This window comes from Aquarana catesbeiana, linkage group LG01, assembly GCF_042186555.1.
Source record: "Aquarana catesbeiana isolate 2022-GZ linkage group LG01, ASM4218655v1, whole genome shotgun sequence".
Classification (NCBI taxonomy): Eukaryota; Metazoa; Chordata; class Amphibia; order Anura; family Ranidae; genus Aquarana; species Aquarana catesbeiana.
Window position 1 is genome coordinate 875,590,324 of NC_133324.1, and position 21,941 is coordinate 875,612,264.

The 21,941-nt window shown below is 40.6% G+C and overlaps 1 protein-coding gene and 1 pseudogene across 1 annotated transcript in view; one reads left to right on the forward strand and one right to left on the reverse strand.

The window, feature by feature from the left end:
* STX18 (syntaxin 18) overlaps nucleotides 1-21,941 on the reverse strand; it is a 252,106-nt gene that overhangs the window by 60,936 nt on the left and 169,229 nt on the right. The window contains exons 6-7 of the mRNA XM_073610225.1: nucleotides 20,135-20,253; nucleotides 3,891-3,979 (exon numbers count right to left, since the gene is read on the reverse strand). Coding sequence (XP_073466326.1) covers nucleotides 3,891-3,979; nucleotides 20,135-20,253 — 208 coding nt within the window. The remainder of the gene's footprint in view (nucleotides 1-3,890; nucleotides 3,980-20,134; nucleotides 20,254-21,941) is intronic.
* Nucleotides 4,756-7,859, forward strand: LOC141124095 (forkhead box protein K1-like; annotated as a pseudogene).

Genomic DNA, 21,941 nt, shown 5'->3' on the forward strand with positions numbered 1-21,941 from the left:
CCCAAAAACTGATTATTTGCATCTGGCTCTAGCCTCCTCCCTCTCATTATTAGCACCTTTTCCTCTGTCGGCAAGATTCCCGAAATTTTTTGTTCAATTGATACGTTTCAGCCGCCTTCAGTACCCAGCAGAGACCTTCAATCTGCACATGCGCAAACACAACTTGATTAGGAAGGTACAGGATTTTGTATTTGGCCTGCAAACATGCCAAAGTTTTCCATGTCTTCCTAATCATTCCGCGTTTATGCACCCGCGCATGCACAGATAGTACCATGCCTTCCAAACTTCGAGAAGGTGTTCCAAGCACATTTCCTACTCTATCCATCCAACTCTATGAAAAAAAGATTTGCTTTAGATACTTTAAAGCTGAACCCCAGTCCATTAACCAAAAAATAAAAATCTGTGCACCCCTATCTCTCTTCTCCCCCCAATGCGTTCATTTGTATGAGAGTACAGACATGAAATATAAAACAGCAGGCAAACTGTGTCAATGCACTCCAGCTTTCTTTTAATGTGTCAATCACTTCTGCAGTCCACCTACTCTTTCACCGCAATCAGTGTAGGTTCTCCTCCTGGAAAGCCGATATTATTATTCAGCTGGTGTGTAAAGCATAATAATGATGACTTCTTATAAAGAAAGATTACAGGAAATGATGCATAGCACAGTTTAAGTACCATCTTAGCGCATTTTTTTAACATCTGTACAGACTTAATGTAGGATTTCATAGCTGCACAGGGTTCCTTTATAACCCACTGCAAGAAGCGCAGTTACAGTCTGATTTCCAAATAAACATAAATTCGTCAGACAGCGCACCATACCACTCCAGGAGGAGTTCAAATAGATAAATTATGATATTTCCAGCTTTCCACAAATTAATATGAGGAGATAACCATCTCCTATTCTGCTTTGTCTGTTCCAGCATCAGATATTACAAAAGACAGGCTCAGTCAATTTTGCTGCTTTTACAAACCTTTATCCTTTGTAGTAGAACAATAGGCACAGAACTGAGGATTGGTGTGTCTGTACAGATAACAGCTGTACTCTGATTCAGGGGCTAGTTGCAGAGATTAAAGGAAAAAGAACAGCGATCGTAAGGAATTTAAAGTAGGAAAATGGTTATAGATGTCCATAATTCAACTGTTCTCAGGCAAAACAATGTTTCTGTCTCTTCCATCTGCGTGGAAATTTGTCCTGGCCAAGCATTTAGGTTTAGGAATCTGCAGAGCATGACGCGGAGTTGTTGGGGTTGCTTATAGAAGATTTTTAAACTATCCAAATGATATAGCATGGACAGCTAACAGGCATCTGCTTGAACAAAAGACACAAAGGTCAAAGAACCCTCCCTCCAAAACGGACTAGAATGGCTGACTGATTTCATATCTGTGGGTGTCCTACATTTTACCTTGATGATGCCTACACACTGAGACTACCTACACACACAAGGTAACCGGATTTTGGCCTGATCCCAGCATTGCCAGTAACATCAGGTGTAGCCATGTGAGACTTCTCTAGGATTACTAATGCACATTTACGGCTGTTGAAAGCTGTTATCACACACAAAAATGTGTTAACTTACAGCAGTGCCAATTCCTCCCTGTTTCTGTGTATGTAACATGTGTGTTGGGATATGGCAATGGGTTTGAGGAACAGCAGATGTCTCACCACCCGTTGTGCTCAGTGAGATATTGCATGTTTCTCAGAAACCTATGGCTGCCCTCTGATGTTTAACAGTCAGTCGTTAGGCTGCCCATACATACACTATATTGCCAAAAGTATTGGGACGCCTGCCTTTACATGAACTTTAAAGGCATCCCAGTCTTAGTCCGTAGGGTTCAATATTGAGTTGGCCCACCCTTTGCAGCTATAACAGCTTCAACTCTTCTGGGAAGGCTGTCCACAAGGTTTAGGAGTGTGTCTATGGGAATGTTTGACCATTCTTCCAGAAGCGCATTTGTGAGGTTAGGCACTGATATGGCCTGGCTCGTAGTCTCCCCTCTAAATCATCCCAAAGGTGTTCTATCAGGTTGAGGTCAGGACTCTGTGCAGGCCAGTCAAGTTCCTTCACCTCAAACTCACTCATTCATGTATTTATGGACCTTGCTTTGAACCCAAGCTGGTTTTGAGGGGGCTGAAAGAGCCACCCAACTTTGCGAACTGCTGTCTACAGTCGTACAGTCTATGGCCAGCTTTAGACCTTTCTTCATTCAGACTTTTTCTCTGATTTGACCTACGTGTAAATACTGTAGATGACAGGAATGCCCATTAGAAGGAATATTGAGGCGAGTGTAACAAAACTGAAGTAGAAAGAATCTGGAGCAGCTGTACATGGTAACCAATAAGCTTCTATTTTGAGCTTGTTCAGTTAAAGCAGAAAATCACACAAAAGGGGAAGTTCCACTTAAAAAATAAATAAATGCACTTTTTTTGCAGGTAAAAATGTGCATTTATTATTTTTTGTTGCAGGAGCCTGTAAACATTGCACCAGTGATCAGCAGATTGCTGATGCCATGGAGGTCTCCTGCAGACCTGTCAGTGTATCGGCACGCTCATTACGTACGAGGAAGCCGATACATTCTGACAGGAAGAATCAAATTACCACAGCACTCATTGAAAACTACAAACCGAAGGCCGCAAAGGATGTCGGGGGTTGTAGTTCATTCATACAGAGCTCTGTGTATAAATAACGCGCCCGTGTGGGCGGAGCACTGCACGGCCGCGCTGTTTCAAAAAGTCACAGCTAGTACGAGGAACTTCTCCCGATGTAGCTGTCACAGGGAGAGAGAGTAGCAGGGAGCATCACAATTGGCATGTCATTTTTTGTTTGGGGGGGGGTATTTTTGACAGGTATGCACTCCCACTCCTGCTTGGATCGCCTAGGCCCCCTCCCTCCCCACAGTCTTTTGGGACCTGTTACAGATCCCAGAAGACAGCGGAACCATTCACAAAGCTGTGGCTCACGCATCCGCAGTGGGCAGCCGGCTGTGAAGCCGAAAACAGCATAGCCGGCTGCCCACAGTTAGGATGATGGCTCAGGGAACCTGGAGGCTAGTGAAGAACTAGCGTGATTGAGGACAGTGCTGGATCTCTGGATAGGTAGGTGTCCTTTTGTTTAAAATAAGCATCTACAGGAATTGTAGCCTGCTTTTAAATATTTTTTTTCAGAGTGAACCACCTCTTTTAAAAAGAGAAGTATTTTTTTTTTGTTTGATTTATACTTACCTATGTGGTTGCAGCATCAGACCGATGCTGCATCTGTCCCCCGTCGTCTCTGAGAACCGAGCCACCGAACACCGCCAATGGCTCGGTTTTCATAGATCCGAGAGTAGAGCTGCTGCCTGTCAGTCAGCATCTCTCCTCTCTGCTTCTCCACGCTCACTGGAGCCCTGAGCTGAGCTGTGGAGGGGCAGGGAGCGGCCGTCTCAGCGGCTCACAGAGACCGGCATCAATCAAGGCAGCTGGCGGATCCAGACTTGGGAAGTCGGAATGACGCGCTACCTCGACTGATGGCAGTGACGTCAGCGGAGAGCGGACTTCAGACCGCTCTCCACTGAAAACGGGGCACAGGAGTGCAAAACGAATTGCACTTCTGTGACCCAGAGGAGAAGCCCAGCCAAAAAAGCTCAGGCTGGACTTCTCCTTTAAGTTTTCAAAATGAGACATAGAACCTGATTGATTATCCATGCACAGCGGCTCCCGTTTTGGTAAATTCCTCTAATTCCTTTTCAGCTCTGAAATGAAAACAAGCATCAAGGTAATATTAGCAAATTTGATTGCACCTGGATACAAGAAAACCAAAGGTGTTGTGAAAGCACAGAAAAATACCATGTCTTAAGTTTCTACTAAGAATTTAATTGAAAATGAAAAAAAAAATTGATTGGAAATAAATTACCATTTGAATCTCCTCCGGGGACAATTCATCTTCACCTAGACTGTCATCCCAAAGACCTGAAGTGCTCTGAGTGTCAGACACTGTCCTTTCTGTCCGGGGGAAGGGAATGCAAAGATGGTTAATTCATGATACTGAACTTGTTGTATCAGCTTGTCATACCTAGGAATTATTGAAATGTATACATATACTGATAAAATTATTAATATGATTAGCATAATGTACACTAGCTAATTTAGAATAGTACAGTAGTGAGTGTTGTTATCAATAAATAAATGGTTTACCTAGTGTACTACAATACTGAGATGTGAGGCTTTAAAACTATAGGAAGACACAACAATGTAAAGCTGGCCAAACCTTCATAGAATGGTGTTTAAACCTTTTTGTTTTAAGAACGTTTGTTGGATTTCCTACTTGTTAGGGAGGTAAAAATGAATATTTGTTTTCCACCACAGTGACAAGAAAATTCAAAGGAGCAGGATGGAAAAGGTTTTGTGAACAAATTAGTTTCTAACAGTGAACTTGATTTTTGTCCATTCAAAGTCAATTTATTTTGAAATCAAATGTTAAAAGAAAATTCAATTTCGAATGCCATTCGTCAAGTCATCGAATGTACTGAGAACTTTGGTGCCATCGTTAAAATTCTACTAATGTACAGCCATCTAGCAAGAAACGGCTGCAATGTTATATTTCCATTCTACAGATTTCTTAAATCCCACAGTCATAGACCATATACTATAAATGCCATCTGCATATACAATTGTGTAACCTGCAGTTAAGTGATCACCACGTTGTTAAGGACTTTTATTAATCTACATTCACTTGGCCAGTTACATGCAGCCACTAGATTCCAGCGGCAAGAATCAGCATGATTCTGGTGGCTGGAATGACCGAGGCATGTGATTAGCAGCGGGATGCTCTGCCTATTTAAACTAATGGTGGGCTGACAGCAGCCGCTGCTGTTTACATGTAGCCACACACAGAGTGTATAGCTGCAGTTAGGGGACAGATGTTTGAACCTGTATACATTGACTGCACCCAGGCTTGGACATCCATCAATAGCTGCAGCTATTCGTTGTGTGCGTGGGTACATGTGAACAGCAGCGACCAATGTCAGCCCACCATTAGTTTAAATAGGCTGAGCGGTTGCTGCTAATCGCATGCCTCGGTCATTCCAGTAGCTGGAATATGGTGGGCTGCATGCAACCTGTCATGTGAAAGAGCCATTAGAATCCATATACGAGTGGAATTAACAGTGCAAGTTTTTTTTAAACGTTACCTTAATAGAAACTTAGGGGGATATTTATGAAGCAGTGTGACTTTCATCAAGCATTCACTGATGTTGAATCAATCACTGTCATTTAAAGCACCTGTACCTGGAAGATTCCCCTGCAGTGAACATTTGGTAAATGTCAGATCCACTGCTTTATAGATATGCCCCTTAGGGCTAACTATTTACTGCAAGATACTAGGTAAGCAAAGATCTCATGGCAGCATGCCTCCATGCACCCAACACATGACTAGACATGGCACTTTATGTAGTATGTGCTGGGTACGCATTGTGGATGCATATCATGCCATGTGTAGTACGTGTAAGCTCTACACTGTTTTTAATGCCCTTTACCGGGTATGACTATGTACATTACAATTTTGTATGTGAGCTTTTGGTTGTGGCTTCCATGTGTGCTCTGTGCAGTGTATGCTATGACTATTCAATACTTATGCTGTGTGAGCTGGGTCAAATATATTGTTGTAAAATCAAAGTTTTAAAATATAGATATATATGGTGGGAGACATTTCTGCACATTACATAAACATGCTCTACTTTCTGCTTTAAAGCATAACTAATATCAAAAATTTTTTCCGTTTTGGTAGACTGGAGATACAATGCCTTGAAAAAGTATTCACACCCCTTAAAATTTTCCTTATTTGGTCATGTTACAACCAAAAACGTAAATGTATGTTATTGGGATTTTTTGTGATAGACCAACACAAAGTGGCACATAATTGTGAAGTGGAAAGAAAATGATAAATGCTTTTCCAATTTTATTACAAATAAATATCTGAAAAGTTTCACGTGCATTTGTATTCAGCCCCATTTACTTTGATACCCCTAACTAAAATTTAGTAGAACTAATTGCCTTCATGTTCATTCAAAAAGCCTATCTGTGTCTGCACATACTATACAAATTCAATAAAATGTATCAATATTGATGTACTTTTTGTCTTTGATGACTTAAGTCTTACTCATTATATGCGGTTTATAATAATTTTACTATTTTTGATATAAAATATTGTTCCTGGTCACTTTTAAAGTCCTACCTACCTATGGGGGTTCTATGTTTTTTCCAATTGCCTTCAGAAGTCACTTAATTAGTAAATAGAATCCACCTTTGTGTGCCGTAATCTAATCTCAGTATAAATACAGCGGTTCTGTGAAGCCCTCAGAGGTCTGTTAGAGAACCTTTGTGAACAAACAGCATCATGAAGGCCAAGGAACACACCAGGCAGGTCAGGGATAAAGTTGTGGAGAAGTTTAAAGCAGGGTTAGCATATAAAAAAAAATTCCAAGCTTTGAACATCTCACAGAGCACTGTTCAATCTATCATCTGAAAATGGAAAGAGTATGGCACAACTGCAACCCTACCAAGAAATGGCCGTCCACCTAAACTGACGGGCCAGGCAAGGAGAGCATTAATCAGCAGCCAAGAGGCCCATGGTAACTCTAGAGGAGCTGCAGAGATCCACAGCTCAGGTGGGAGAAGCTATCCACAGGACAACTATTAGTCGTGCACTTCACAAATCTGGCCTTTATGGAAGAGTGGCAAGAAGGCAAGAAGAAAGCCATTGTTGAAAGAAAGCCATAAGAAGCCATTAGGAACCCTTCAGTCATCATCGGACGGGACTCCCGCCAGGGCTCGGTGGACATCAATACGGGTCGCTCCAACTTCATCTCCCGCCGACACCTCCAGTTGAACTTTGTGGAGCCCAACTTCTACCTGAGGTGTCTGGGCAAGAACGGAGTGTTCGTGGACGGGGCCTTCCAGAGGAGGAGGGTGCCCCCGCTACAGCTCTCCCGGCAGTGCACCTTCCGGTTCCCAAGCACAGTTATAAGATTTACCATTCTTTACCAGGAAAAACAGGAGCGCTCCACCTTGCCACTCTCTCCTATATCATCAAATTTCACCCTTAAAAATACATACCCCCAAGCCAGATGTGCCAAGCTTTATCAGTCCTTTACCATCACCTACAGGAACGATCAGTGTTCCCAACTCTTGTCCTGCCAGCCCACGGGGCGCTGGATCTTCAGGATTGCTAAGCTACTCATTATTGCCAAACCTGCACAGACCGCAAGTTTTGTGGCAAAGCCTTTGACCTACATGTCTGCTTCAATCATGACCTCACAGCCCACAAGTCATGCTATACATGTTGTGCAGCAGGTTCCCACAGTCACTATGGTCCAGATAGTAACAACGCCCACCAATTCTGCAAATGGATACATTACTGCAAACCAAAGACTATTAGTGAGGTGCATGGCAGAGTAATGGATTGTGGCGTTTCTACCAGAGGTGCAAAAGAAGATGTAAACACTATAACCTTTCCTACAGTTCCTATTCTTCCCAGCAGAGTTATTCAGACAATGGCAAGACAGCGGTCTCAAGGCATTCCTGGGCAAAAACCTACACTCTTACAATCTGCTACCCCTCTCAGTTTAATGCAGAATCCGGCATCACTGAACACAAGTGGAAGAGAAATGACTACTGCCAGTCTAGCCGGAAGTGTTTATGCCATTTTGAACCCACTGCAGCTACTTGCAACTCAAGCAAGCACTTTACTTCCTGTTGCTGTGTCCAGTGTTCTTAATCAAGATATGAAAAATGAGCCCTGCCAAAAAAAGCTCGCCTAGAAGAGAGTTGTGCAGTGCAAGCTGAAGTAATCACATCCGCACAAGCTGATGGGACTGGAGAATGAGAAGAGATGAAACGTGTTAGTAGGGGTGATTTTTTTGGTGGGGGGGGGGGGGGATGCAAACCCAAATGCTAGTAATTGGTAAACTAGAATGAATAACAAAAAATCCGCGCTTAGGAATATAGACAAAAAAGGACTGCTGCCCCCTTTATAAGTGAAAATCACCGAAGTAAGATCCAGAAGGTTAAAATTATTCTAAGCAGGGGAATTGGCGCTGTCCGACTATATGTGTATGGGTGATTGTTATTTCGTTATTTTGTTATTTTGGAAGAACTAAGTGTAAATTTAAAACAAATGTGTCAGAGATATCAAGAGAATATTAATGTGCATATAAAAAAATATTAATGTGCATATAAAAAATCTGTATGTTGAATGAATCACCTATAAAGTATAATGAAAAAAAAAAAAAAAAAAAATTGCAAAGTGCTCTAAAAACGCATGTAAAAAACGCATGTAAAAAATCCCATATGCAGTAAAAATTGATGTCTATATCTTAAAAGTGATCCCTATATATAAAAATACCTAGGGAACGGAAACCAATAAACAATGGTGAAAACAATTATGGTGATCCGCATGAGCAATTACTAAAACACATAAAAAGTGAAGACCTGAAGAATGGTAAAAAATGTGTATGAGAACCCCTGCCTGTGTGCAATAACAATCACAATAAAGGCAATCAATGCAAAACAATTCATATGTATATGAAAACAAAAAACAAAAAGTGAATTAACAAAAAATTAATAAAAATTAAGTAAATTAATAAAAAAATATATTAATAGAAAAAAGTCCACAAAGAGTCCTAAAAATGTGTCCCACTGGTGAAGGAAAAAACGTAGTCACAGCCTTCAACTGTTGGTGTCCCGTCCTTCAATACACCCCCACTCATGCGTACACTTACCGGACTGCCTAACCCCTGCAGGGGTAAAAGGCATATGCAGACAGTCCTGCGATGGCGGAACCAGGACGTGATCCTCCGTCCAGGGGTGCTATATCCTGCTCCGGCGTGATGTTATCCCCAGTAACGGGTATCCACATGAAGTGAAAAAAAGGAACACCTCATAGTGTGAATCCATAAAAAGTAGAAACTTTATTTAGAAAATCCATATGTTAAAAACTGGTAAAAGTATAATCCATAAACTGGAACTATAAACAATGTATAGATAACCAGTTTATGGATTGTACTTTTACCAGTTTTTACCATATGGATTTTCTAAATAAAGTTTCTACTTTTTATGGATTCACACTATGAGGTGTTCCTTTTTTTCACTTCATGTGGATACCCGTTACTGGGGATAACATCACGCCGGAGCAGGATATAGCACCCCTGGACGGAGGATCACGTCCCGGTTCCGCCATCGCAGGACTGTCTGCATATGCCTTTTACCCCTGCAGGGGTTAGGCAGTCCGGTAAGTGTACACACGAGTGGGGGTGTATTGAAGGACGGGACACCAACAGTTGAAGGCTGTGACTACATTTTTTCCTTCACCAGTGGGACACATTTTTAGGACTCTTTGTGGACTTTTTTCTATTAATATATTTTTTTATTAATTTACTTAATTTTTATTAATTTTTTGTTAATTCACTTTTTGTTTTTTGTTTTCATATACATATGAATTGTTTTGCATTGATTGCCTTTATTGTGATTGTTATTGCACACAGGCAGGGGTTCTCATACACATTTTTTACCATTCTTCAGGTCTTCACTTTTTATGTGTTTTAGTAATTGCTCATGCGGATTACCATATTTGTTTTCACCATTGTTTATTGGTTTCCGTTCCCTAGGTATTTTTATATATAGGGATCACTTTTAAGATATAGACATCAATTTTTACTGCATATGGGATTTTTTACATGCGTTTTTTACATGCGTTTTTAGAGCACTTTGCAATTTTTTTTTTTTTCATTATACTTTATAGGTGATTCATTCAACATACAGATTTTTTATATGCACATTAATATTTTTTTATATGTAAAAAATATTTTTAAATCTTGTGACGTGATAATGATGTATTGCAACCCACGTGAAGAATAAAAATGTGGCGCTATTCTAATCACTCTTTCCGTAATATTACCATTACAAGTGAATATCCTAAACTAATAACCCTTTTGTTCAAAGGGTGTGAATCAAACAAATAATTAGTGAAAAATAGTGATAATAAAAATCAGAAAATAAAAACAAAAAAACAAAAAACACCAAAACGCAATGAAGTGACTTCAGTGACTCAGTGATATTGCTGAAAATCGCAGATGTGTCACTTCTATAATTAAGTGTGCAGTTGATCAATAACACACTCAGCATGAACTTCGTGACTAAATAACATAAAAGGTCCAATAGTAAGTGCACATATGTGAAATAAAGAAAGTCCGTGATGAAGATGCACAATAAATAGTGTCACAGCAAATCTTGGAAGATCCTGCAGTAAACTTGAACTCTCCACCACACCTCTGTGTTCAGTGTTCCCTCTCCCAATAGACAGTCTCTTACCAACTCTGTATGCCTCCACTTTCGTATGAGGCTAGCAAGCATAAGAATATCCAGGCAATCAGAAGGGGTTAAATGTATTCCATTCAGGGACTCGTTCCATATGTAAATGAGAAAGAACTCCCAATAGTGTGATAACGTAAAAACTTTTAATATCCACACTACAAAATACACTACAAAGGGTACACTCACATTGTGTCAACTTTATAACAGCACATCAAAACACTCCACGGCACTCTGTGCACAGCAATCTCAACAAGGTAATCTGGGTGGTCTATCCTAAGGTTTTCACATAGGGTGTGTGGTCACGGAGGACCTCAATGCCAACAGCGTGTGTAGGGATCTATCTCACCCACTCCTCGCTCGCTCTTCCAGTGACTCCTCCGTCTCCCTGACAAGTGAACCGCAGCCCCTTGTTCTCTTAAGCCACACAGTCTCTGGTGTTTATCCTTCTCTCGGCCTTGCCCCCGACATGTTTCGCTACAACTGTAGCTTATTCATGGGATAGGCCGCTCAGATTGTCAATCTACTTATATAACCTCCCTCCCCTCTGTCTGTCTAAGGGGATCTCAGTGCGCATGCGCGTCCCGCGTGTCCCGCGCATGCGCAGTTAGAGTGTCCCCATAACGCGCAAACCACAGCTATATGCAGCTGTCTGTTTATCCTGTCATGTTATTCTCTGCAGCGGTTTCAAGTTATTGACATCCCACTGCTCAATATCTATGAATCTGGGTGTCCTAAAACCCAATGACAGTTTGAAAGTTATATTGAATGTCCTGGAATGTATTTCAGAGCGCTTTATGCGCTTAATACTGATACAAACTACACAATATAGGAGTGCTTTAATTCCCTCTCCATTAATCCGAGGGATCCAGAGCTTCTCAAATTGTCAGCTAATACTCTCATTGGTCTGTAGCATTGAGTGTCCTCACTACCATACACCAAAAAGAGGTATAAAACCATATATTAATAATCTGTAGCTCTAGAAATTAAAAAATATATATATAATGCATAAAATTATATCAAATGGAAGAATAGGCTTGGCTAAATTCAAAATAAAATGAGATCAGACATATTGCATCTGATGTTACTACAACTGCCTCTATTAATATCAGTTATATGTAACCAATTTCAGGAATATTATTACAGTATTCCAAAAAATTCTGCCTGAAACCATTGTATATCTATAGCTATATCACATATCATTATATTAGGATATCTATACTCCATATTCTCACATAAGTAATATATCCATTAATTCTAATTGGCATGGTCATAACTCGAAGCTATCATCTGATTATCTTCAAAGAATAATAAATCAGAGACATACATACAGTACGTACAAAAATATATATAAAAAATATAAAAAATATATATATATATAAGGATAAAAAAATTATTATGTAAAAAACTGGACAATCTACTAACAGGCACCGCATTATCTTACTGTTAGGAAAGTTCTGTATTCATCTTATCACAAAATAACACTATTTATCCTGCAGGAAGTATGAATACAACTCTGGGGTGTATGGGGAAACAGTACCATTTTACCTGGGGGCAGGGATTAATGTACCAATCTTAAACCCGAGAGAATATGCCTGCTCAGCTAAAAATCGTTGATGAAGCAATTGAGGTCTAGCTCAATGTTGAGCCCCCTCGGAGTGAGGCTTTTAAACAGGAATATCCATTCCGTTTCTCGGCGTGACAAATCCCTCACTCTGTTCGAGCCTCTCCAGGAGGGGTATACCACCTCTAAGCCACAAAATTGTAGCAAGGATGGGTCCCGTTGATGTTTCTCCCTAAAGTGCATAGACACGCTATGATACTTGTACCCATTTCTTATGTTGGTCAGATGCTCACTAATCCTAATCTTTAGTTGCCTTTTCGTTCTACCAACATAATACAAGCCACAGGGGCACCACATGAGATATACAACATGTGTGGTGGTGCACGTGCTAAATTCCTTGATCTCGAACCTATCCCCCTCTCTGTTGGTGACAGTGGTGACACCTCTATTCCTAACCTTTACTGTCTTACAACAGACACACTTCCCACAGCAGTAAAAGCCCTTAAAACCAAAGGACAAAGATCTTGAATTAGGTGGATCAAGGATCTTTTTCACTATTTGGTCTCCTATACTCGGGGCTCTTCTATATATAAACCTCGGCTGAGTTGACAAGATATCCCCCAGATATTTGTCTCTACATAGTATGTGCCAGTATTTTCTAAAGATATGCTCAATGTCCTTATACTGACAATGGAACCCGGATATAAAGCTTAATTGATGCCTGGTTTCCTCATTTTGTACTCCTTTTTCTTTCAGGCATTCCTCTCTAGGGATCTCAGCAACTTCCTCTATTATTTCGGCTAATACGTCTTCCTTATAGCCCTTCTGCATAAATTTTTCCTTCAGGATATCTGATTGAGTTAGGAAGTCTTCCTTCAACGTGCAATTCCGACGGATCCGCAGCAGTTGGCCCTTCGGTATGTTTTTTATCCATGATGGATGATGTCCACTAGCCACGGACAAATAACTGTTGCGGTCCGTCGGTTTGAAGTACACCTTGGTTTTCAGTGATCCATTCATTTTTTCTATAGTGACATCAAGAAAATTGATCGACTCCTCACTAACTTGGTATTCCAATTTAATGTTGTTTGTATTGTTGTTAAGGTGTTTCAAGAATACCTCCAACGATTCCTTCGTGCCCTGCCATATTAGCAAAATGTCATCAATGAACCTTCTGTAGAAGACCATTTCAGGTCTATTGATGTTAAAAATACGTCTGTCCTCCCATTCAGACATGAACAGGTTGGCGAGGCTGGGGGCGTATTTTGCCCCCATTGCCACGCCAACCTGCTGGGAATAGAAGTGTCCATCGAACCAGAAGTAGTTGTGGGACATGCAGAAATCTAGTGCATGTCCCACAAATTTCTTCTGTGCAAAAGGAATATCGTCCCGTTTGCTGAGCGCCCAATTGAGGGCCAGCGCTGCATCTTCATGCTGTATATTGGTATACAGCGACGCTACGTCGGCTGTCACCAAATAAGATGTCACTGTGGAGTCAAGCTTCACTGGTTCCAACAATCGTAGCAAGTCCGAGGTATCCTTCAGATATGCTTTCGTTGTCTTCACACTGGGTTGTAGGAACTTGTCTAAATATTCTCCCAGTCTCGCAGTAACAGAACCAATCCCGTTTACTATGGGTCGCGGAGGTGGATGTAGGGTGTTTTTATGTACTTTAGGTAGTGTATATATCACTGGTATGCGACTTGCGCTTGGAACTAAATACCTTTTTTCCTTAGGGTTCAGGGCCCTCATCCCAAATCCCCATTCTACAAGCGCAGCCAATTGTATACTATATGAATCTGTGGGATCTGACTTCAATTTCATATAAGTATTTTGGTCACTCAGTAGTTCCACCAGTTGATCATGGTAAAATTTCTTATCCATGATTACCACACCACCACCCTTATCCGCTGGACGGATAATGATGTTTTTCCTATTTTCCAAGGATTCGATCCCCTCCTTAATGTAATAGGGATTCACCCCTTTTCTAACAGGTAATTCCTCGATATCTTTTAAGACGAGATTTTTAAATACCTCCACAAAGTGGTTGTTTTGAATCAAGGGGTTGAAGATGGACCTGTTCTTTAGGCCACTGTCTATATTAACCGGGGTCCGTGAAGCCCTCATATTTGCTTCCACTGGGTGACTCAGAAAATGCTTTTTTATGTTCAATGTCCGAATGAACTTGTGTGTGTCAATATATACCTGGAATTTATTCATTTGTTTTTTAGGTGCACACTTTAGGCCTAAATTTAAGATGTTAATCTCCTTGTGGTCTAACGTCACCCCACTTATATTCGTCGCATACCAGTGATATATACACTACCTAAAGTACATAAAAACACCCTACATCCACCTCCGCGACCCATAGTAAACGGGATTGGTTCTGTTACTGCGAGACTGGGAGAATATTTAGACAAGTTCCTACAACCCAGTGTGAAGACAACGAAAGCATATCTGAAGGATACCTCGGACTTGCTACGATTGTTGGAACCAGTGAAGCTTGACTCCACAGTGACATCTTATTTGGTGACAGCCGACGTAGCGTCGCTGTATACCAATATACAGCATGAAGATGCAGCGCTGGCCCTCAATTGGGCGCTCAGCAAACGGGACGATATTCCTTTTGCACAGAAGAAATTTGTGGGACATGCACTAGATTTCTGCATGTCCCACAACTACTTCTGGTTCGATGGACACTTCTATTCCCAGCAGGTTGGCGTGGCAATGGGGGCAAAATACGCCCCCAGCCTCGCCAACCTGTTCATGTCTGAATGGGAGGACAGACGTATTTTTAACATCAATAGACCTGAAATGGTCTTCTACAGAAGGTTCATTGATGACATTTTGCTAATATGGCAGGGCACGAAGGAATCGTTGGAGGTATTCTTGAAACACCTTAACAACAATACAAACAACATTAAATTGGAATACCAAGTTAGTGAGGAGTCGATCAATTTTCTTGATGTCACTATAGAAAAAATGAATGGATCACTGAAAACCAAGGTGTACTTCAAACCGACGGACCGCAACAGTTATTTGTCCGTGGCTAGTGGACATCATCCATCATGGATAAAAAACATACCGAAGGGCCAACTGCTGCGGATCCGTCGGAATTGCACGTTGAAGGAAGACTTCCTAACTCAATCAGATATCCTGAAGGAAAAATTTATGCAGAAGGGCTATAAGGAAGACGTATTAGCCGAAATAATAGAGGAAGTTGCTGAGATCCCTAGAGAGGAATGCCTGAAAGAAAAAGGAGTACAAAATGAGGAAACCAGGCATCAATTAAGCTTTATATCCGGGTTCCATTGTCAGTATAAGGACATTGAGCATATCTTTAGAAAATACTGGCACATACTATGTAGAGACAAATATCTGGGGGATATCTTGTCAACTCAGCCGAGGTTTATATATAGAAGAGCCCCGAGTATAGGAGACCAAATAGTGAAAAAGATCCTTGATCCACCTAATTCAAGATCTTTGTCCTTTGGTTTTAAGGGCTTTTACTGCTGTGGGAAGTGTGTCTGTTGTAAGACAGTAAAGGTTAGGAATAGAGGTGTCACCACTGTCACCAACAGAGAGGGGGATAGGTTCGAGATCAAGGAATTTAGCACGTGCACCACCACACATGTTGTATATCTCATGTGGTGCCCCTGTGGCTTGTATTATGTTGGTAGAACGAAAAGGCAACTAAAGATTAGGATTAGTGAGCATCTGACCAACATAAGAAATGGGTACAAGTATCATAGCGTGTCTATGCACTTTAGGGAGAAACATCAACGGGACCCATCCTTGCTACAATTTTGTGGCTTAGAGGTGGTATACCCCTCCTGGAGAGGCTCGAACAGAGTGAGGGATTTGTCACGCCGAGAAACGGAATGGATATTCCTGTTTAAAAGCCTCACTCCGAGGGGGCTCAACATTGAGCTAGACCTCAATTGCTTCATCAACGATTTTTAGCTGAGCAGGCATATTCTCTCGGGTTTAAGATTGGTACATTAATCCCTGCCCCCAGGTAAAATGGTACTGTTTCCCCATACACCCCAGAGTTGTATTCATACTTCCTGCAGGATAAATAGTGTTATTTTGTGATAAGATGAATACAGAACTTTCCTAACAGTAAGATAATGCGGTGCCTGTTAGTAGATTGTCCAGTTTTTTACATAATAATTTTTTTATCCTTATATATATATATATTTTTTATATTTTTTATATATATTTTTGTACGTACTGTATGTATGTCTCTGATTTATTATTCTTTGAAGATAATCAGATGATAGCTTCGAGTTATGACCATGCCAATTAGAATTAATGGATATATTACTTATGTGAGAATATGGAGTATAGATATCCTAATATAATGATATGTGATATAGCTATAGATATACAATGGTTTCAGGCAGAATTTTTTGGAATACTGTAATAATATTCCTGAAATTGGTTACATATAACTGATATTAATAGAGGCAGTTGTAGTAACATCAGATGCAATATGTCTGATCTCATTTTATTTTGAATTTAGCCAAGCCTATTCTTCCATTTGATATAATTTTATGCATTATATATATATTTTTTAATTTCTAGAGCTACAGATTATTAATATATGGTTTTATACCTCTTTTTGGTGTATGGTAGTGAGGACACTCAATGCTACAGACCAATGAGAGTATTAGCTGACAATTTGAGAAGCTCTGGATCCCTCGGATTAATGGAGAGGGAATTAAAGCACTCCTATATTGTGTAGTTTGTATCAGTATTAAGCGCATAAAGCGCTCTGAAATACATTCCAGGACATTCAATATAACTTTCAAACTGTCATTGGGTTTTAGGACACCCAGATTCATAGATATTGAGCAGTGGGATGTCAATAACTTGAAACCGCTGCAGAGAATAACATGACAGGATAAACAGACAGCTGCATATAGCTGTGGTTTGCGCGTTATGGGGACACTCTAACTGCGCATGCGCGGGACGCGCATGCGCACTGAGATCCCCTTAGACAGACAGAGGGGAGGGAGGTTATATAAGTAGATTGACAATCTGAGCGGCCTATCCCATGAATAAGCTACAGTTGTAGCGAAACATGTCGGGGGCAAGGCCGAGAGAAGGATAAACACCAGAGACTGTGTGGCTTAAGAGAACAAGGGGCTGCGGTTCACTTGTCAGGGAGACGGAGGAGTCACTGGAAGAGCGAGCGAGGAGTGGGTGAGATAGATCCCTACACACGCTGTTGGCATTGAGGTCCTCCGTGACCACACACCCTATGTGAAAACCTTAGGATAGACCACCCAGATTACCTTGTTGAGATTGCTGTGCACAGAGTGCCGTGGAGTGTTTTGATGTGCTGTTATAAAGTTGACACAATGTGAGTGTACCCTTTGTAGTGTATTTTGTAGTGTGGATATTAAAAGTTTTTACGTTATCACACTATTGGGAGTTCTTTCTCATTTACATATGGAACGAGTCCCTGAATGGAATACATTTAACCCCTTCTGATTGCCTGGATATTCTTATGCTTGCTAGCCTCATACGAAAGTGGAGGCATACAGAGTTGGTAAGAGACTGTCTATTGGGAGAGGGAACACTGAACACAGAGGTGTGGTGGAGAGTTCAAGTTTACTGCAGGATCTTCCAAGATTTGCTGTGACACTATTTATTGTGCATCTTCATCACGGACTTTCTTTATTTCACATATGTGCACTTACTATTGGACCTTTTATGTTATTTAGTCACGAAGTTCATGCTGAGTGTGTTATTGATCAACTGCACACTTAATTATAGAAGTGACACATCTGCGATTTTCAGCAATATCACTGAGTCACTGAAGTCACTTCATTGCGTTTTGGTGTTTTTTGTTTTTTGTTTTTTTGTTTTTATTTTCTGATTTTTATTATCACTATTTTTCACTAATTATTTGTTTGATTCACACCCTTTGAACAAAAGGGTTATTAGTTTAGGATATTCACTTGTAATGGTAATATTACGGAAAGAGTGATTAGAATAGCGCCACATTTTTATTCTTCACGTGGGTTGCAATACATCATTATCACGTCACAAGATTTAAAAATATTTTTTAGATACTATTATACACTAAGTGGCAGCTTCAGATAGGCTTTACCAATTGATGTTTATCACCATTCAATTGATTTGCTCCGAGGCGCAGTGGTGGTTAATTGTGTGTATGTAGGACGTTACACATAGAAGGACCGTTTATTCATTTTTTTATATGCACATTAATATTCTCTTGATATCTCTGACACATTTGTTTTAAATTTACACTTTGTTATTTCGTTATTTTGTTATTTTGGAAGAACTATCACCCATACACATATAGTCGGACAGCGCCAATTCCCCTGCTTAGAATAATTTTAATTTGTAAACTAGGTTTATTCCTATCAATATAATGGACAAAGTACAATTTCTGTACTAAATATTAAAAAAAAAAAAAAAGAAAGCCATAAGAAGTCCTGTTTGCAGTTTGGGAGAAGCCATGTGGGGGACACAGCAAACATGTGGAAGAAGGTGCTCTGGTCAGCTGAGACCAAAATTTTACTTTTTGCCCCAAAAGCAAAACGCAACGTGTGGCGGAAAACTAACTGCCCATCACCCTGAAACACCATCCCCACTGTGAAACGTGGTGGTGGCATCATTTTGTGGGGATGCTTTTCTTCAGCAGGGACAGGGAAGCTGGTCAGAGTTGATGGGAAGATGGATGGAGCCAAATACAGGGCAATCTTAGAAGAAAACCTGTTAAGAGCCTGCAAAAGACTTGAGACTGGGGGGGAGGCTCACCTTCTAGCAGGACAACAACCCTAATCATACAGCCCGAGCTACAATGGAATGATTTAGGTCAAAGCATATTCATGTCTTAGACTAGCTCAGTCAAAGTCCAGACCTAAATCCAATTGAGAATCTGTGGCGACTGTTCACAGACACTCTCCATCCAATCTGACAGAGCTTGAGCTATTTGCAAAAGAGAATGATCAAAAATGTTACTCTACATGTGCAAAGCTGGTAGAGACATCCCCAAAAAGACTTGCAGCTGTAACTACAGCGAAAGGTGGTTCTACAAAGCCCACTTCTATGCTGAATCTTCAACACCTGTCTGTTGTATATCCATACTATCGGACTTATGCTATTATGGAATGATGTCCTCATCCTTTAAGTCTCTGTTTGCAGTTATATGGTTCTATACAGCAGCGTTTTTTATCCACTAATTTTTGTATATAGATCCATTGTGGCTTTTATGGAATTGTATTTTTGGATGTCTTTTTCAATAAATACATTTTTATATTAATTACTGATTTTTGTGTAACTGTGCCTATAAAGTCCATACAAGTCCTTCCCCCCTCTTTTTTGGTTCTACAAAGTGTTGACTCAGGGGGGCTGAATACAAATGCACGCCACACTTTTCACATATTTATTTGTAAAAAAACTGTATAAATCATTTACTACCGGTATCTTCCTTACGCTTCACAATTATGTGCCACAGAAGTCTGACTATATGCACTGATATATAGATCTATCTCATTTTTTATCAACTTACAGGCACTTAACACAGATGTCAGGTTTGCTCTGAACTGAGGGGTCTTATTTTTCTCTATGTATCATCCATTTGAGAAAGCCTATTTAATCTTGAACCTATGAAGATAAAAAACACTTGAGCCAACACTGCAGTGTCATCCTGATCCTGACTTTTTTAAGTATCAATTCATTAACCAAAAAAAAAAAAAAAGAATATGGATGGATGAAAATTCAGACTTGTAGGAATTCAATGTATGCTTGTTTTGGATGACAAGGTAGAGAACCTTCACTGGGTACTGAAGTCAAGATTGGGATTACCACTACAGTGCTTGCAATGGCAGCTATCCTAATTCTACTTTTCCCTGACCACTCACACAACGGGGAATAAGACAACCTACACCTTGGCACTGGCATTGCTGTGAATTCAAATATAAGATGTATAAGATAAAAGTGTCTTCCAAGGGAGCCTTATTGCTCTGAAAGCATTTTTCTTTGCAAAGATCTGAACAAAGTACTGATTTCTGGTTGGAGGCATAGGATGGCACCTACAAAACCCAACAGAGGTTCTGACCCATCTCTACTTTATGCAAAACAAAAAAAAGTAAAAAAATTTTTGCTCATTAAAAATGTAATACAAGTTAGTGGAAAAATACAAAATTCCAGATCTAGGGGAATGCCTAATCAAACACTCCATAATTCACCTGTATTATCTTCTCCAGCTGGTTTGCCATCCTCCTTTCCTTCTGCATTGCCAGAGGTGGTTGTCTCTGTTGAGTGCCGTGTCTTCGCTTTATGGATCTGTTCCGACTCCAACCTCGACCTACAGACAAAATACAGAACAGAGATCTCAATCATAGGAACAAGTACTTTAGGTCAGTCATTCTCAACCTGGGTGCTGCAGTCTGAGGTCGCCAGGGGCGTTGAGGCATTCTGGATGACAAAGGGTATAGATCAACCTCTTGCTGTGCCAATGTACAGTTTGGAGCTCTGCTGCTCTTAGCCTTGAATAGATAGATTGGCAGAGCTCCGAATTCTACATCTGCACACTGGGAGCTCAATCAGGGCAACAGTAACGAGCAGACTAGTGGAAGGGAGAGGAATCTTCCCGAGTCCTGATCTCTCTGCCTCTCCCTACAGTGCAAACAAACCATTTATCCAGCAATGGGAGAGCAGGTACAGTCCACTGCAGATTCTGTAAGTTTGCCCATTTACAAAGAAATTAAGGGTTTATAATTTTTGTCGTAGGTGTATTTTAAATGATAAAAGACAGAATATCAACCAACAATCCAGAAAAAACACATGATACAAATGCTATAAATTGAGTTGCAGTTCAGTGAGTAAAATAATTATTTGATCTCCAAGCAAAACATACGTGGTGGAGAAACCATCATTGTTGGCAAGCACAGAGGTAAGACATTTCTTGTAGTTGGTTACCAGGTTTGCACACATCTCAGGAGTGATTTTGGTCCACTCTTCTTTACAAATCTTATCTAAATCCTTAAGGTTTCTTGGCTGTCGCTTGGCAACACCAAGCTTCAGCTCCCTCCAAAAAATTTCTATAGGATTAAGGTCTGGAGACTGGCTAGGCCACTCCCTGAACTTAATGTGCTTCTTCTTAAGCCACTCCTTTGTTGCCTTGGTGGTATGTTTTGGGTCATTGTCATACTGGAAGACCCATCCACGACCCATCTTCATTGTTCTGGCTGAGGGAAGAAGGTTCTTATCCAAGATTTTACAATACATGGCCCCGTCCATTGGCCCCTCAATGCGACAAAGCCGGCCAGTACCTTTAGCCGAGAAACAGCCCCAAAGCATAATGTTTGCACCTCTGCGCTTGACTGTAGGGATGGTGCTCTTAGGGTCAAAGTCAGCATTTTTCTTCCTCCAAACACGGCGAGTCAAGTTAATGCCAAAGAGCAAAGTGGGAGGTGTCTGAGGTTTAAAACCATACCTAGAAACATTTATAAGTCAAAAAGGTGGAGAAATTTAGGCTTTCCATAAAATGCATCCAGTGAAACCAACTTTTTCTAAATTTGGATTGGGGTCCTGTGATTGTGCCGATAGTTCTTCCATTCTCATAAGGCTATTCAGCTCAGTCATCCATTCTGTAATAGAAGGAGAGGCATCCCAAACAGAGGGAAGAAAAGGATGGCTTACTGAATGATAGATATACACATCACTAATAAATAAAGTATAAACACTTTATTGTTAAAACATGGTAAATAACTATGGTTTTTAAATGGAGAACTTGTAAACATATAATTTAGCTAGCCACTGTGGGCAAGCCAAATGGATTCACACACATGCAGGACATATACAACATAAAACATGTAACAGTTAACTCAGAGACGTCCGAACGCCAGGTGAATTGGGACAAGTTGTATCCACTCGCCCCATTCCGATATGTCAGCTAATGCTCTAATTGTGTGGAACAAACAAGTACCAGCTTCCTGGAGGCTCGAGCCATTAAGGGAAGGGGGGGGGGGGAGACCAAGGGTGATGTCCAGT